Source organism: Ixodes scapularis, unplaced genomic scaffold, assembly GCF_016920785.2.
Source record: "Ixodes scapularis isolate PalLabHiFi unplaced genomic scaffold, ASM1692078v2 PGA_scaffold0__279_contigs__length_252992795, whole genome shotgun sequence".
In the NCBI taxonomy this organism is placed as follows: Eukaryota; Metazoa; Arthropoda; class Arachnida; order Ixodida; family Ixodidae; genus Ixodes; species Ixodes scapularis.
The window spans coordinates 69,296,619-69,311,073 of NW_024609835.1; the positions used below are offsets into that span (position 1 = coordinate 69,296,619).

The 14,455-nt window shown below is 43.7% G+C and overlaps 1 protein-coding gene across 1 annotated transcript in view; it reads left to right on the forward strand.

Moving 5' to 3' along the window:
* Window positions 1-13,874, forward strand: part of LOC8043723 (atrial natriuretic peptide receptor 1) — a 214,104-nt gene extending 200,230 nt beyond the window's left edge. Inside the window, exons 20-22 of the mRNA XM_042292130.1 lie at window positions 11,147-11,245; window positions 11,909-12,000; window positions 13,779-13,874. Coding sequence (XP_042148064.1) covers window positions 11,147-11,245; window positions 11,909-12,000; window positions 13,779-13,874 — 287 coding nt within the window. The remainder of the gene's footprint in view (window positions 1-11,146; window positions 11,246-11,908; window positions 12,001-13,778) is intronic.
* The last annotated feature ends 581 nt before the right edge of the window (window positions 13,875-14,455 follow it).

Below are 14,455 nucleotides of genomic sequence, written 5' to 3' on the forward strand. Positions count from 1 at the left end.
TTTTCTACCTGTGTGAGTGCGAGTTTTGATTTTTAGTTGTTTCTTCTTTTTTTTCATGTGCATTTACTACGTGCCAGCCCCCTCCCTACGTAATGTCCTTGCAAAAGCGCCTTTAAAATCACTAAATGAAATGAAATGATTCACAAGCGCCTGCTACATCTCCTTTCTTACGAAGACTGGAACCGCTGCGGTGCCAAGTTTGTCCGCTGAGGATACCTTGGGGCAGGGTGGAAATCGAAGTATAAACCTTCAGGACTTGGGGACGTTGAAAGGTTCCATGGAGGCACAGGGATTTTCTCTGCTTGGCGTGAGCTAACCGGAAACAAGACGCCATCTAACGCCTCAGATTACGTCGATCATTAAGGTGGTCAGCATGCGCTCGTCGAGATTTATGGTTTCCATCGAATATCTCATAAATGACACTTCCCAATCTTATGCACCAGGCCCTTGATCCAGTGCTGCCTTTTTAGCGGGTGTTGAATTCACACCTTTTGCTTTACTTCAAACGAGCGCGAGTTTTTTTGGGCACTTTTAGAGACTTGGACAGTTTAACAGGTAGCTTTACTAAATCAAGGATCATCCGGTGATGTCTTCAATTTAAGAATTCACAGGGAGGCTTCTTGTGGCGATGTGCGAATTATGCGATAACGCATTAGGAAGTCTTGTAGGCCCTTTCGTCTCTCCGCTCCCTTTGTTCGAAGCAGAGCGGTCTTGAACGTCTTGACAAAGTTTTCTGTCTCGCCATTTGATTATGAGTGATATGGTGGCGTAAAATTATAATCAATGCTTTTTCCAGTCAAAAATGACTTAAATTCAGAACTGATGACTTAAGGTCCATTGCCTTTTACGATTTGTTCAGGCACACCATGGCGCAGAAAAATATCTTAAAAAACATCCACGGTGACCACTGCTTTTGTAGAGGTCATTGGCATGCCTTTCAGCAATTTGCTGTAAAGGTCGATTCACACACTTGCGTTGAGTCCGAGCGAGTGCGAGGATTCCCACGGCAACAGGTGCGTCGTCTCCAACAAAGCCGGTTATAACCCCGTTTTATTGGAGCCAACGCCGCCGGCGCTCTGCGAGGGCTGCGTCAGCTGTTGGCCAGGGCCGACGCAGCATTCGCACTCGGTCGAACTCAATGCAAGTTTGTGAATCGTCCTTTAGAGCCAATAATGACGAGGAAGCGGTTTTGATCTAGATTTACAAAGTCTGCTTCGAGCCGATACCATGGCGTTATTGGATCTTCCCAGCAAGGCACAAAGACTAGCAGTCAATCGTCAGAAGTGGATATGCAGCGCTCGCACCACTGAGGTGGTCTTTCGATTTCTCGGTTGATTCCTGGCAACCAAGCATAAAATCTCGCGAGCATCTTCATTTCTTACCTATATCGCATTTATAAAGCAAGTCGAGTCATAGAGTTATTACAATGAGCACTAGAGGCTCAGCTGGCGCTAGTTTCTACGGGACTTCCGGTTGCAAATTGAAGCATAGCGCAGCTAGTCTACTTTTCCAATCCTCCTGTGTATTCCTATGGGAAAACGTACGTGATATCTTTCCCTTCGCCAGGGGAGAATAGAAAACAGTGGGGTTTCTTTATTCGTAATGGGTACTACGTAGCCTTACTCAAATTATAAAAGTGTAATTTATTACGTTAATGTTTTTTATTACTCGGCGATGTTTTAGTTAGCGAAAATTGAGCCCCAGGTCTATGTTGTACGGCATGATATGTCATTAAAAGCTATCAATTCAAGCAAAAAGAACAATTCAAACGCAAAAAGAACAAAAAAAAACAACACAACAACAACAACACGCTGTTACTGCTTTAATTTGATTATGCCTCCACAGTTTGTTACTAATCCAGTACATAACTCCATGCTTCGTTGTTGTCGTCTGTTTCGATTATTTGATTCGGCATATATTAACATTCTTTAGGCGTTTTGTCAATCTGATTCACTCTGTGTGCTTCATAGCATTGTTTATATGCGCAAATAAGTGCCCGATAATAACAGTCTGCAACGCCATTACGCTATTTTAGCTCAGTGTTTGACGCCATGAAGTCTAAAGAAAAACGGTCTATCTGACACGTATTTTTGTATATCCGATTGTAAAACGTTCCAAAACTTTTATTCTGTCACAAGACTAAGCAATATTTGCACTTTTAATCGAGCCCGTAGAGAAAACGCATTTTCGTTTTCCCATAGAAATGCATTACCAGAAGTCAAATTGAGACTGGTTGTTGTCTGCTTCAAAACGCAACAGCACACTAGCGCCACCTGAGTCTCTAGCGTTTATTGTAAAAACTCTATGAGTCGAGTAAGATAACCGGAACTGGCTTGGGATTGCTGCTTGAGCATTCCACAAGTTTTCCTAGGCATTCGTGAGAAGTGCAAACAAAATGTTAGACAGCAGGGGATCGAAAACACACCTTGTTGCATTTCTTGAGCAAAGGCTTGATCAGGGCCTTCAGGAAAGCTGGGCATGCCATCAGCGTTCCAAATTTCTTGTTTGGACATACTTGATAGTGTAAGCGTAACTAATCAGAATTAGCATCCTACGCAAAAGCCTGTTGGCTGGAGAAACGGGAATGCTCTTGGTAGGCTCAAAGATGGTAGCCAAAGTTCAGTGATCATTATGGAAGGCAAACTTGCGTACTCAAAGATACCAGTGGTGTTTTCGGACACCAAAAATGATTGCCAATGCCTCTTTCTTAATTTGTGCATACATGCACTGGGATTTCGCAAGTGTCTTCGAGGAACTAGCGATGGGATATTTTCTTCCCTGGATTTTATTGTATACCACCGCCCGTACTCCCTCTGATGAAGCACCTGACCGTGTAGATTGTCTTGTCAGGGTCAAAATGAACAAGAGCTTCGGATGCCGTTCGCTGGTGTTTGATCTCGTCAAAAGAACCACGCAACCCGAGGTCGAGTTCGAGGCAGCGTCCTTCCGAGGAATGAGATTAGCGGTCTGGTCATCTCGGCTAAACCTGGTGGAAACTTGTACTTATGAACAATACCCAGACTGTCGGAGACACTCATGGAAATCGGGTTATAGTATCAATTTGACCGATGCGCACGTGGAGAGTCCAATCGATCGAATAAAATATCTGCTCATGTCGATCTTGGATGTGTTTATGGCAGTCTTGGTTACTGTTACCACACCGGAAACACTTGACATGGTTAGGAGCAGGATACTTTACCTCTTTCATGCATCACATTTTGGTCCGCATTATTCATGTGGCAAGACTCCGATTCCGCCCTGAGATAGGCCTCGGCTAGCAATAATGTAGTGCATAGAGTTAAGTCAATCTCCATAAATAAACGCACCCGGATGCGTAAATCATGCAGGTTAACAATTAATACCGTCGAAAATGAACAACTACTGCCGTTGGTCTCAGTATCATATTCGCAAGTTGAATAATAAGACAGCAGTTTTCCGGGCGTCTTTCACGTTTTTGAAAACCTCTTGATGCACCAAAATTGGATTTATTCTCTCAAACTCTTTGAATTTCCTCAAAGCAAAACAATCATGACGCCACAATTAGCCAGCTCTTTATACGGTAGATATGAGAAATGTTGATGCTGAACCAAGGTGTAGAGCCGCTGAAAGGGTGTCAACCCAAACGAAGATATCAATAAGTTCTTGCCGACTTCAGCAGTTATCTTTGCAACGTGCAAACAACCTGGGAATTTGAACTGGTACAAATTCCACTCTTTCTTCTCGGAGACGAACATCCCGTGACCATAGAGGTGGTGAGCGTTGGCATCCACCATGCTTCGGTCGTCGCAGTCGCTACTGTTCCACAGGGGACCTAGGTGCTCGTCGCTAATACTGTAACCTCGTAGCAGGGACAAACTATTTATTTCAGCTAGAGCTGCTTCGAATCATGTCCGGTTGTTGGGACATTCGGGGAGCCAAAGCTCGAGCTCCGAGACACGATAGTCCGTGCGCGCAGGCCGACAATGCCCATGATGCTAATCGTAGTTGTCGGTTACACCTTGTACATTTTTAAAATTGGATGATTGGCGTTTGACATAATTTTAAAAAATTGATTATTTGAGAGTAATGATTTATCTACTTATTTTGCCCTCAAGGCGTTAATAAACAACTTGTACTGATCACTGTTGATTACCTCAAATGGCCCGCTGGCCTAGACTAATACAAAATTATACTTTTTTCTGTGCGATGCGTACCTTTTGTAGGAACGACTTGGGATCATGCTTTGAGCACCCTCTAACTTTCAAGTATTTCTAAGTTCTAAGTTTAATCTAAGAATTCTAAGTTTCAACGTATTAATCGCCGAAAACGCCTCCCTACTACCACAGTCCTTCAACACGCTAGTGGTCATGAAACTTGGCCCAAATTGTGATACAGAGTCAGAAAGTTCTGCTAGGTGCGCTACTATTGTCGGCGGCATTTTGTTTTTGCCACTCCCCTTTCATGAGTCAACCAAGCATTCAAAATTACAAGTAGTTTTAAAAAAAAACTGATTGTACACCAACATTTTGTTACGCCTGCAATTGATCACCGTGTACAAGAAACGGTCATTCTTGATTGATCTCTAAGAAAGAGAATAACGAAATAAGCCTTTTTCGCCGGTGTTCAAAAAGAATTTTTGTTGTTGTTGTTGTTGTTTTATTTTTTAAGCGAAAGAGTTAATCAATTGAGCGTACGGGTTGGAAGTGCCTATACTAGATGGCGTAGTAGCAGAGCAGAATCTTAACGGTGAGGAGTGTTCTGATATGGTAATTTCAAGAAAAAGAGAAAGTAACAAAAATAATAATATTTTGGAGATCATAGCAGATATGTGAGATTAAGCAGTTAATTGAGTGTACAGAGCTGGAGACGCTTACGTTGACGAGGAGCGCTCTCACTGCAATGATGGGTTGTCGCGATCTATGAGTGACTCATTCATAGTAGGTTCGAAATTCCGGCACACTTCCTCGTTGTCAGACAGCCAGCAGTGGTGGCTAGATTGGTTTGTCGACTCTAGCGCCGTGCGTGGCCGTGTAGCAAGCTTTCCCAAAGCGTTGCCAGAGTCCTTCTATACGCCGCTACACTCTGTTCACCCTTAAGCTGAGACTAGAAGCTCCGTCTTCAGCGCGAAATCGCTGGCTTCCCTCAGTGCTTTGCTTCCGCGTGCCTGCGCGTTCACACTTGTGTAGCAAGGGCATACAGCTCGCCCTGAAGGCGGAGCTTCTAATCTTAGCCGCAGGGTGAACGGAGTAGGTCACGAAACTTCTCTGTAACGCTATGCGGTATAGAAGGTTTTCAGTTTCGTGACCAGTAGCGTGTTGAAGAACTCTGCCACTACTCAAAAGACGCACGAATTCAAAGCAAGCCTGAAAAGTATAGGAAATAAGAGGTAATCAGATTGGACACAAACAATATAAAGAAAAACAAGAAAAGAACAAATTATGAAAAATAACTGTCTATATTATATTTGCACACGTGAATGTTATACGCAATTGTCGTTAAGGGTCGTGACCTCAAATTTGCACGCTATCTATATTTAAGTTAAAGGTTTTTCCTCCGTGAAATCGAAGTTTACCTTTATAGGAGTCCACACTTTATAAAGGACATAGGTTGCCACTGATGAATATAAAACCGGTGAATATTCCTATCCAAAAATTTTGAGGCATGGAATATATTTAACTAAAACATCGCAGACGGATTGTTATGATGAATTGGGTAAACTCGAAAGCAAAAAAACGCTAGAAAGATATTGCACAAAGTGTAAACGTGTACGTGCGTGCTTGTGCGTTTGCGTGTTCACGTGTGCGTATACGCGCTTGTGTGCAAATGCGCGTGTGTGTATCTGCGCGTGCGTGCGTATCTGTGCACGCGGGTATGTACGTGTATGCGTGTGTGTGCCTTTGTGTGTGGGCGTGTGCGTGCGTATTCGCATGTGTGCCTGCGCTCGAGCATTCATATGTGTGTGTGCGTGTGCGTGTTTGTAAGATTGGTGTACAAACTGTAATCCGCAGCGTTGATATCGAACCTTAACATTGTTCGTCACGACAGCCCTGCAGCTTGTGCTTGACACATCCCCAAGCCATCGGTCATTATTATCCGTGAACACAAACATCATTTGGAAGTTACGAAATGCCTCATCCGTAAAAAATCTCAAAATTTTACGCAACAAGCGTTATACCCTAAAAAAAGGGTATCAACTTACACCCCTTTGTCCCATATAATGCACCCAAAACTTCAGTTCGACGTACAGCGTACTATAGTGGAACAGACGGCCCCAAATATTACGAGGGGCTTGATGAGGGTGCGATATAACTTTTTAAACAGCTGAAGTACTCAAAGTCCACAGAACGAAAACATCGAGGTTTTACAAGAAGGTCAAGAAAACTCCGATTTTTTTTTCGTAGTCAGTAACATAAGAACGTTAGCTATTTTAGGAAGTTGTACCACACGGCGATCAAGCCTCTCGTGAAAGTTGGTACCGTCAGATCGACGTCAGCGCGCTGTACGTCGAACGAAAGGTTTGGGGTGTCTTATATGGGACAAAGGGTGTAAGAATACACCCTTTGTTTTTAGAGTGTGTGCGTGCTCATTTTTGTCAAGTTCTCAACTCTAGCTATGTTAAATCAATGCTCTCTGTTGCCTTCATCATTTTCCCCTATTCCGCCCTTTTCCTGACGATCTTCGCTATATCGCTGAAATAATTACGTTTTCGAACAAGCAGGGGCGTGGCTTTTATGATACAAGCATCAGAGTGTTGCCGAGTAGCTTGCGTTTTTGTCAAACTTGGTCAAACAGTTTACGCGAGGTGGGGCCATAGTAATGAAAATTGAAGATTGTTTTAATATAGAATATATCGTAATCCTTGCTCAGATAACTAAATTCATCGTAAATTTGATTCGGTGTAGTGCCGACACAAAATACAATTCGGATTCCCATTTAAGTGCCTAATTTAAAAGTAGCTCACGTTTGATATGCCCCCCCCCCCCCAAAAAAAAAAAAGAAACGGTTTTGTCCTCTTCAGTTTTCTAAGTATTTCTGTATAAAAACGTGCTTCAGCTTATATATATAAAACGTACATGGCGCACAGCGACAGTTACCTTCAGAAAGCTGAAATTTAATATATAAACATTTCATCGATTCATATGCCGTTTAAGCACCTTCCATTTTAAGATAAGCATTCTTTTTAAACAAAAAAAAAAGAGTAAAGTAAAGAAAACAAAGAAAAATATCTAAATTATATGACGACGCAAGCAATTCCACCATTTGGTGGAATGGAATCAATAGATGGAAACCCGGAAGAAGAAACGGCTTCCGCCTACCGTGTCCCCGAGGTCGTAATATTTTATTAGCGAGGAATCCGGCCAACGCGAGCCAAGCGGGCACGCCAACCAACCAAACACGACAAGGCGCGGCACCCTTTGTGCGAGAATACCTCGTCTTGTCAGCGCACATGCGACTGAACCAAAGATCGATGCGCTATTCGCTGTCACCCAATACGCGGTCCTTTTATGCCGGAACGCTCTTGAGCTTTGTGCTCGGACCTCCAGCAACCCGGTCCACACGAGCAGGCCCCCCTTCCGGCTGGCCCGTCTCCCACAGTCCCCCGTCGCCGGGCACTCTCGCAGCACTCTTCGTTCCTTCGCCGAGTACACGCTGTCTCTTGGAACGACGACCGGCGATCTTGGTTCTCTTCTCGGCCTGCCTCGCTGACCTCTGTCCAATAGAATGCCGAACACCCGGCATCCGTGGGCAGAACCGAGACTGAGAATCAATTGGCGGGCGCCTGCGTCAATTGTGGTTTGCTACAAAATACGCGGTGTCCTGCCACAAACAGGAGGACAAGGCGGCCTATAATGAAATGTTTTTTTTGTGGTTATTTATTTGTATGCATTCTAACCACGTAGCAAATTGTTGTGCTGCGGCTTTCAGCGGAAATTCTCGCTTTTTGGGGATTTCAGTATCCACTGCGCAGTGTGTTTACCTTTTTAAATAATGAGAAATGCAAAGCTGACCATGCTTTAGGCAAAATATACTGTCAAACAGTCGGTCCAATACACTTTCACTGCGTCGCAGTATAATCCCTAATAAGCACTTTCCTGAAACTTCGAATTTAAAAACAAACGTTCAGATCGACAAAACCTGACGAATAAAATTAAACATATTTGCAAGAAGCGTATAGTCAATTAAAAAATAACATAAATAAAACCATACCTCAGCGAACAATACACTATACGCAGCCGGCAATGGCCAGGCGGCGCCACGAGCGCACTGCATTCAGCGCCACAAGCGGAGGCGTCTCTGTTATTGGGGCGGCCAGTTTTCCCGTCGGGCCGTTGCGAGCGGCGGCGACCCCGATTTCAACAGTCCCCGTGTGTACCTCCGTCCCTGGTTCTTTTATGCGGTTTTTTAATCGGGAGCCTTGCTAGGTCCAAGTGCTGAGAGAATATTCTAGAGTCGTCGTTTGGACACGTTTGAGTTGTCTTCACTACTTGTGGCCGCCAGGCGCCCGATCGGTCTGTGCTTCGCTCGTTTACCAGGAAGTGACACAATACAACAAATGGGTTTATTGTACATACCGATTGCCCGTCTTCGAAAGCCGGCACTCCGGACCCGCCGACCTTAGTTGTCGCCTGTCGTTCAGAGCTCACAGTCGGAGCCCGTGTCCAGGCCTGCGGATCGGCCTTCCCACGCCAGCGCTGCGTAGGCTAGCTGTTCTGGGCTATCACTGCCAAAGTCTTGCTGCGGAACCACTCCGGGATCGTCATGGACTAGGCCAGTATGGTCAGGGTTCGCCGCTTCCGCCGGTCCTGATCCGAACTTCGCTGGTGGAATGCTCTCGGGAATCGCCATGGGCCAGACCAGCCAGAACGGTTCTATCGTTCCTGCCCGGCCCCAGCCTCGCGCAGCAGGCTTTTCCTCGCCGGCTGGCCCCCGCTCGCGCCACGCTCGGCCGTCCTCTCCTCCCGACGCCCACACACACTAGAATAAAATTTGGGTAATTAGAACCAAACTCTGCATGCTACAGAACCGTGCGCACATCGCAAAGCCTGGTGTAAAATGGCGACAGGCAACGAAGTGTACGCGTAAGGACATTTACGCTTCGCATGAGATTTCTCTAAAGAAAAAACTTTAGCATCCTGCTTTCTGCATGCCGTCACAATTGTTACCAGACTCAGCATTAAATTTGGTTGCTGAAACAAACAAAATTTTGTGCTACGAAAATTCATTACTTGAAAACTCGCAGGTTTGGAAGGTTTTGGTTGCGACCACGCGTGCCGAACGGCATTAGGAGTGCCGGAACGGACCGACGAGCCTTTCGCTTGAAGACCTGATCGCCCGATTCTCAACGCCACAGCGAAGCAGCAATCGCCCCGATTGTTCCTATCGTATTTCCCTAATGTGGCTGTGAAAGCGACTCGTAATACAACTTGTATAAATATGTTATTTTGCCGAGTAGTCCGCAAAATGAGTTCGTCCGACCACTTTCCAAGCCTGCACATATATTTTCGTTTACTTCCCTCCCAACAGTTTCTGTAAAATTCACTTACTTGTTGCGTCGCACTGCAGTAATCCACTTCTGTCGCCGTGTCGCTTCCCAAGATCTCGAAGGGAAGCGGTGATGTTCGACGCTTGAGTCACCTTCGCGACTGTGGCCGTCTTTCATGCCGCAGTAGCAATGTTTATTTTTTGGAAGAACTCCACGAGTAGGCGAGATGTCACAGGAACCCGGTGAGGTTATAGAGACGTGAAGTCGGGACTTACTTTTACGAAAAACGAATCCAAAAAAGCTCACGCCGATCCGAAATGCAACGTTCACACGTGGTTTCTGGATGCGCCCGCCCGCAGCCCCCGCGACCCGCGTAGTCCTGGCCTACCCAGTTTCTTTATTTTGCAGCCGCTAGATGGCGCAAAGTGTAGCGCCAAACTGCATTGCAGGTTGCCTATTGGGGATAAGTAATGTAGAAAGGGTCAATAAGTGGACAGGAAACCAGAGATTGTACGGTACAATATTCAAACAGATATTGCCAGAGTTAATGACTGCGGTGCAAGAAAAATACAAAGGGTACAAAGCGCCGGAAAAACATGGACCGAGACGCGAAGACAACGACACAAGGCGCACTGTCAGCAAAAGTGTATTCGAGAAAGTACACGCTCTGATTCCCAACGGGAACGCACAGTCATCAATCAATCCGTCAGGGCATCACGCTGTTCATTGCAGCAGATGCCTTTGCACCCCGTCATTCAACAGCACACAAGTTCTGGCAAAATAAAAAAAACAAGCTCTCACGCGAACTACATGAGGCTTTTGAGATTAGGGCTAGGGGAAACAAGTGCGTCATCGAAACGTCACTGGTCCTATCTACGGACGAGTATGAGTACTTAAAACGTGAGCTGGGCAGGGATTGATTGATGACTGTGGGTTCCCGTTGGGAATAATAGCGAGTACTTTTTTCGAATAAACTTTAGTTGAGAGTGCGCCTTGTGTAGTTGTCTTTGTGTCTCGGTCCGTGTTTTTTCGGCAATTTATGCCCTTTGCAATGCGCCAAATGGTCCATCTAAGAAATATATATTTGAAAGGTTGGTAAACGTGAGAAAAAACATATTCTTTTGGAGGTTGAGGGGGCAACAGTTATTCGTGTTCATCCGATCATAGAAAGGAGAATAACGACTCTGAGACTCAATACGCTAAAAACGAAAGATTGAAACAAAATAAAAACACTGAAAATAGTGTATTTTGATAACAAATAGCTTTGTTATGAGCTAGCTTCCTGATTCTTAAAAAGTTTTTTTTTATTCAACTAGGCTTAAATAGAGACTGAGATATGACATGACTAATAAAGAAAAAAAAGTGCTTTAAGTATTTTTGTTGTTGTTGCTGTCTGTGTGATGTGTTATATCATGAGAACATTACTGGCTTTACCGCGGTGGCACTCTTAGTAAGAAGGCAGTCGCTAAATATAACAAAAAATGAGAATGTCAACTAAATATTAGGACACCTCCTACGCTTCGACAGCATCCAGATCTTTTCTGTGCACTTTATGTGCGAATATAGAAATACAAGATTTATCTCGACAATTATAATTACCGCTTTCTTCGTGTCGTTTATTCTGTGTTTGCCAAATCACTTTGCGGCATAATAATGACAAATGAACAACACGTCATTCTGCAGGTCCCTGTGCTGCCGGAATTGTAGGTCTCAAAATGCCCAGGTACTGTCTGTTCGGTGACACCGTTAATACTGCCTCGAGGATGGAATCTAATGGGCAGCGTAAGTCACTTCTTATGATCATTTGTGCCTCAGTATTTGTTTACAACGTTCAGTTTTTAAAGGAAAGTAATTTGTTGAGTTGTGATAGTGCTTTAGAAAAAAATTAAATTTCACACTCGATTGATATATGTCTTAATTATTATTTATTGGTGACCACTCGGGCCTTTATTAGTAACTTGGGAGTCACAAATGGCTCCAACTTGCTTCAGTTAAGAAAGCTTCGGAGGAAAGCTAGTTCAATAGAATCAAGATATCTCATAGACATAGTTTTGGCAGCTGGAAGTAAAACTACTTGCCTCTAATTTGTCATAAACGTTCTTACTCTCTACACAGTTATTTTATGTTCTACCTTTTATGAGCAATATATGAAACGAAGGCTGATTTTTGAGAGAGCGATCCCACTGTATTTAAAAATGGGGAGTGGCTTCAATCGTACCTTTAGGACTATGCTCGCTTAACATCATTTTTGCTTTTCAAAAGGCGTAAAATGTAACCAAAAATAATGACAGCGTAAATTTACTTGAAGTAAATTTAAATAATGAATCCTTGAAGAGGCCTTGTTTACTAAATTAGTAAGCGTGTTTCTTGCACAATATAAACGGCACATGGATACTGGAAGGTAGTAACTGCTTTGTTTCGTTTTTCCAACTGCTATTTATTCAGCGCTCAAAATCCACGTAAGCACAGCTACCAAAGAAGCCCTAGAGAGGTTCAAGACATTCCAACTTGAACTGCGTGGAGACATTGAATTAAAGGTATGTTCAAAACATTTTGTTGTCTGCATGAATAGCTTTAATCAAGTTTCAATACACTCACTATAAATTGGTGTGATTTTGACTGTCTTTTTTTATTCGTGGTAATAATAAAACCGTTATGGACTCCAGAAATTAATTTCGACTTCCGTTTTTTTCTAAAACACATAATCAAAGAACCTTGAGACTTATAGGGTGTACAATATAAAAAGATAACAGATCGTGTAGAGAAACATATTATCACGATGTCGTACAGCAAGCATTTCGCTGGGAAGGAAGCCTCGGCTGTGGCATTTGGCTGGACAAACAAAACGTTTGCACAGCCCCATCCGTTTTGTTTTTATTCCCTCTTAACCCCTCCCCTCCCTCCCCCTCCCAGAAGCCATCGACCTTTTGGTGGTGCGCTTCGCTTTGATCGGGTGTAACATTGACTTTGAACTCAATTTGAAACTAACTTCTTGGTAAGTTTACATTTTTAACCTCATTATACCTATACACAAACTACTCCGACTTATATAGCTGAAACTAAATAGTTGGCTTTTGCGGCTCTTTAATAATATCTCGCAGCTTACGACAGGATTTTATGTTTGGGGGAATTAGTTTCCTCCGACATTGGGCGCGTTTTCTTCGGCAAAAAATTTTCAGTGTCGGGTGTTTTTTGTGTTTATCTTTATCAGACAATAAAGAAGCCTTTATTATGGCACGCATTGAGAAAACGGCACGGTCATGGGATTGCCCAACTTCCAGGGAACAGATGTTGAATATATGGAAAACGTCGGAGTGACGATAAGAGAAGGAATCAAGATAAGGGAATATAAAAAGCTTTGCAGACAGTTCTCTGTCGAATGTGTTCCTGGGTAGCACTATATTTCACTCTGAATAAATATTTAATGTTGTGAAGCTAGGGAGTTTGTATACGAAGAAAGCTCTAATCATTTTAAATGGCTCTCGGTTATCCCCGATTTTGATGAAACCTGATCCGAGACTTTAGGATATTTCTAAACATACAGTCCGGTTCCTCTTAGTCTGAACAAAATTATAATAAAAAAAATTGTTCAAGGTGCACTAATGCACTTTGTACAGGTGACGTATACGGTCGGGGGACGTAATACAAAGGGTAATCCTTAAGGTACGTCAGATATTTAACTAAAGTTTTGTAATTGACTTAGTTAGTAAAAGTGAGCATATGCGGTTCCAATTAGCAACTTGATGAGCGTCATTAAAAGCCACTAAATGAATACATTTTAGAATGACTTCAAACACGTGGGAATCGTACGGGTGCACGAAGTTTGCCACTCGTGTAAAAGACAGAAAAGCTAGCAAAAACAAAATGCAGGTGATAATCTAATCATCCGTGTTTTCCCCCACTAGAATTGCGCCCGTTGCACCAGTGAAACCTTTGGTGTACCCCAGCGTTTTCCACGTGCTTCAAATCGTTCTAAAATTTACTAATTCGGTGGTCTTCGATGGCGCTCAACAAATCTCTAATTTTATCCATACGACTCATTTTCACCAATTACAAAGATAATTAGAAAATTTTCTTTCATTGTGCGAATTATCGCGAGGATTAGCCCCTCATATTCTGTTTCTCTGATCGTAGAATCCACCTGAACAAGGCGCAGTAGTCTCCCTTTTACTAACGTTTTATAATGAATCTCTTCGAATGAAAATATCAAACAACCTGTACTCTGAAAACACGTAAACCTACTGGTGACATTTTAATTTCAGCTGTTCCGAAACCTAAAAATCAAATTCTCAAAGCTCAAATTTGTTGCTTGCAGGGCAAGGGGTTAATGACCACGTACTGGCTTCTGGAGGAGACGCCGGAGACCATTTCCCCAGATGAAGATGGCCACCCCAAAGAAACCAAAGTCTGACCAGTGTGTGCCTAGGCAACCCAGAGAAACTGGACGCGAGACTGGCGCCATGAGGGGCCGAAAACACCGTACCCACAGAGGACTCGCACCGCGTTCCACCAGCAGGGCAGTCCGCTAGAGAAAGGCGCCTTCGATAAGTAGACGACATGTTGATCAGTGCCAAAATGTGATGGAACTCGAGCTCTCAATGGCATATACGATCGGAAGGCAATAGAGCAAAAAAATGGAACGTCAAAAAAAAAAAACAAAAAAAAAAAAAAGAAAGCCACCCCACATCGGACCCGGGGGAAGTAAAATAACTAGGGGCGGGCGAATGCCGGTTCGAATCGAATTGCACAGCTTCATTATTCGTAGCCTTCACAGTGCTGGATAAATCGACGACATACGGGTTCTTTTTGAATGCAGGGTTCACGGAGCGCTATTCGATTCGAAGTGCCATTTTCCCACCCCTAAAAATAACGTTTCTAGACGATGCAGAAAGAGAGGGAGGGGGCAGGTGTTCATGTGCCGGTACCCGTTGCAGGATACTGCAAAATTATTTGAAAGTGTCCACGAAACAGACCGTGACGTCTCGTGGGTTG